A 2,081-nucleotide genomic window follows, 5' to 3' on the forward strand; every position below is an offset into this window, starting at 1 on the left:
CCTGCACAGCTGGAGGCGTTGAATATTCATGAGCAGGGTTATGTCCCCTCCTCCGCTGGCCTGCTGTGCTGTTCCCTCGCCATCCCCCTCTTTACTGTGCTGTTCCCTCGCCATCCCCCTCTTTACTCTTTCATGGGCTTGGCACCCTGCCCCCCCCCTCCTCCTCCGCTGGCCTGCTGTGCTGTTCCCTCGCCATCCCCCTCTTTACCCTGCACCCCCCCCCCCCTCCCCCCTCGCTCTCCTGGGGAGGTTATGCTAATTAATTCTCTCTGGTTCTTGGTCGTCCCGCTCGCTTGCTTCTCCTTGCTGTTGTGTGGTTCTGTATGAGACTGGGGGGGGGGGGTTTGTTGTCAAACTCAATTAGCAAAGGAGTGTGTTTCAGAGGAGTGTGTTTCAGAGGAGTGTGTTTCAGACGAGTGTGTGCTTCAGAGGAGTGTGTTTCAGAGGAGTGTGTTTCAGACGAGTGTGTGCTTCAGACGAGTGTGTGTTTCAGTGTGTGTTTCACGTGTGTTCCAGGGTGAAGGTAGAGGTGTGGTAGATGTGACTACTGACACCTGACTGACATTTTATGATGGTCCCTGCACCTCTCTCTCTCTCTCTCTCTCTCTCTCTCTCTCTCTCTCTCTTTTTCTCCTATCCCCTTCTTTTTCCGTCACTCCCCCCACTCCCTCCACCTCCCACTGCACCATCACCCATTTCTTCTCTCTTTCTCTCTCTCTCCACCCCTCCTCCTCCTCCCTCCTCCATCCCTCTCTCAGAGGAGTCAGACTACCAGACAGACTATGAGGAGGAGGCGATGGAGAGCGCCTACTCGGACGCCGACCTGTCCAATCACTACAGCGAGCACACGGAGGGGGAGGAGACTGCTGACACGGGTGACACGGTGTGGCCACGCCCACCACGGGGCGGGGCATAAGTCTGGGGTTGAATGCACACAACGTTTGGTTTCCATGGTTTCCCTTCTGAAGGTTTAAAAAAAAAAAAAAGCTTTCATAACTGCCGCGGTCATTTCCACCCACCAGCCACTGTATTAGGCCACGCCTCCCCTTGCATGAAGTGATTCGGTAAGCGGCGGCCATTTTGAAGCTCGTCTCCTTTCGAGACTTGCGTAGCCCTGAGAAGAACTTGTTACGTCACTCACACGCACGCACACGCACACACGCACACACACACACACGCTCACTGTCGTTATCATCCTCTTCCTCAGGATGAAGAACTGGAGAAGAACTGGCGCCGGCGACACCCTCCTCGACATCCTCCTCCCCTCGCCGTTGCTAAGGATGCCAGCCCCCTGTCCCCCCCCCCAGCCCCCCTCCTGCAGCCCCCCCAGCTCCCCCTCGCCCCCCCGGGGGAGGAAGCTGCGATGGAACGAGCCTGCGAGCGACGACCCGGACTCCAGGCCGTGAACGCTGCCCCTTAGGCTGCCCCCCTGCCCTAACACAGGACCCTGCTCTACAGGCTCCCCCCCCCCTAACACAGGACCCTGCCTCCCAGGCCCCCCCCCCCTCTAACACACACACCCTGCCTTCCAGGCTGCCTCTCTAACACACACACCCTGCCTCCCATGCTGCCCCTCTAACACACACACCCTGCCTTCCAGGCTGCCCCTCTAACACACACACCCTGCCTTCCAGGCTGCCTCTCTAACACACACACCCTGCCTTCCAGACCCAAATAGAGGCAGAAATCACTGCACCCTCCAGCTGTCTCTCCACTCTCTGCATTTCATTCCAGGCCCATTCCGGTCCCATTCCATTCCCGTTCCGGTCCCATTCCCTTCCCATTCCGGCCCCATTCCATTCCCATTCCGGCCCCATTCCATGGCAGCTGTGTGTGGTGTTGTGTTCTCTGACCAGACTGGAGGTGGTGGAGACTGACTTCCTGTCCCATGATCCCCTCACACACCAGGATGTGGTGCTTCCTCTGTCATGGCTGCCTGGTGATGTGTTCTCAGCTCACACACACAGGGGCAGGCATGCCTCCGCTGCTACACACACACACACACACACACACACACACACACACACACACACACACAGTCTCTCATCTCTCTGTCAGCCTCAGCAGCTCTCTGGCACGCT

General features: G+C 57.9%; 1 protein-coding gene across 1 annotated transcript in view; it reads left to right on the forward strand.

Moving 5' to 3' along the window:
- The window catches only part of pnpla7a (patatin-like phospholipase domain containing 7a), a gene marked incomplete at both ends in the record, with an annotated part of 18,549 nt that extends 17,129 nt beyond the window's left edge, over positions 1–1,420 (forward strand). Inside the window, 2 exons of the mRNA XM_080529691.1 lie at positions 759–883; positions 1,208–1,420. Coding sequence (XP_080385817.1) covers positions 759–883; positions 1,208–1,420 — 338 coding nt within the window. The remainder of the gene's footprint in view (positions 1–758; positions 884–1,207) is intronic.
- Positions 1,421–2,081: the final 661 nt, after the last annotated feature.

The sequence above is a fragment of the Nansenia antarctica genome (genome assembly GCF_963989245.1).
Source record: "Nansenia antarctica genome assembly, chromosome: 4".
Classification (NCBI taxonomy): domain Eukaryota; kingdom Metazoa; phylum Chordata; class Actinopteri; order Argentiniformes; family Microstomatidae; genus Nansenia; species Nansenia antarctica.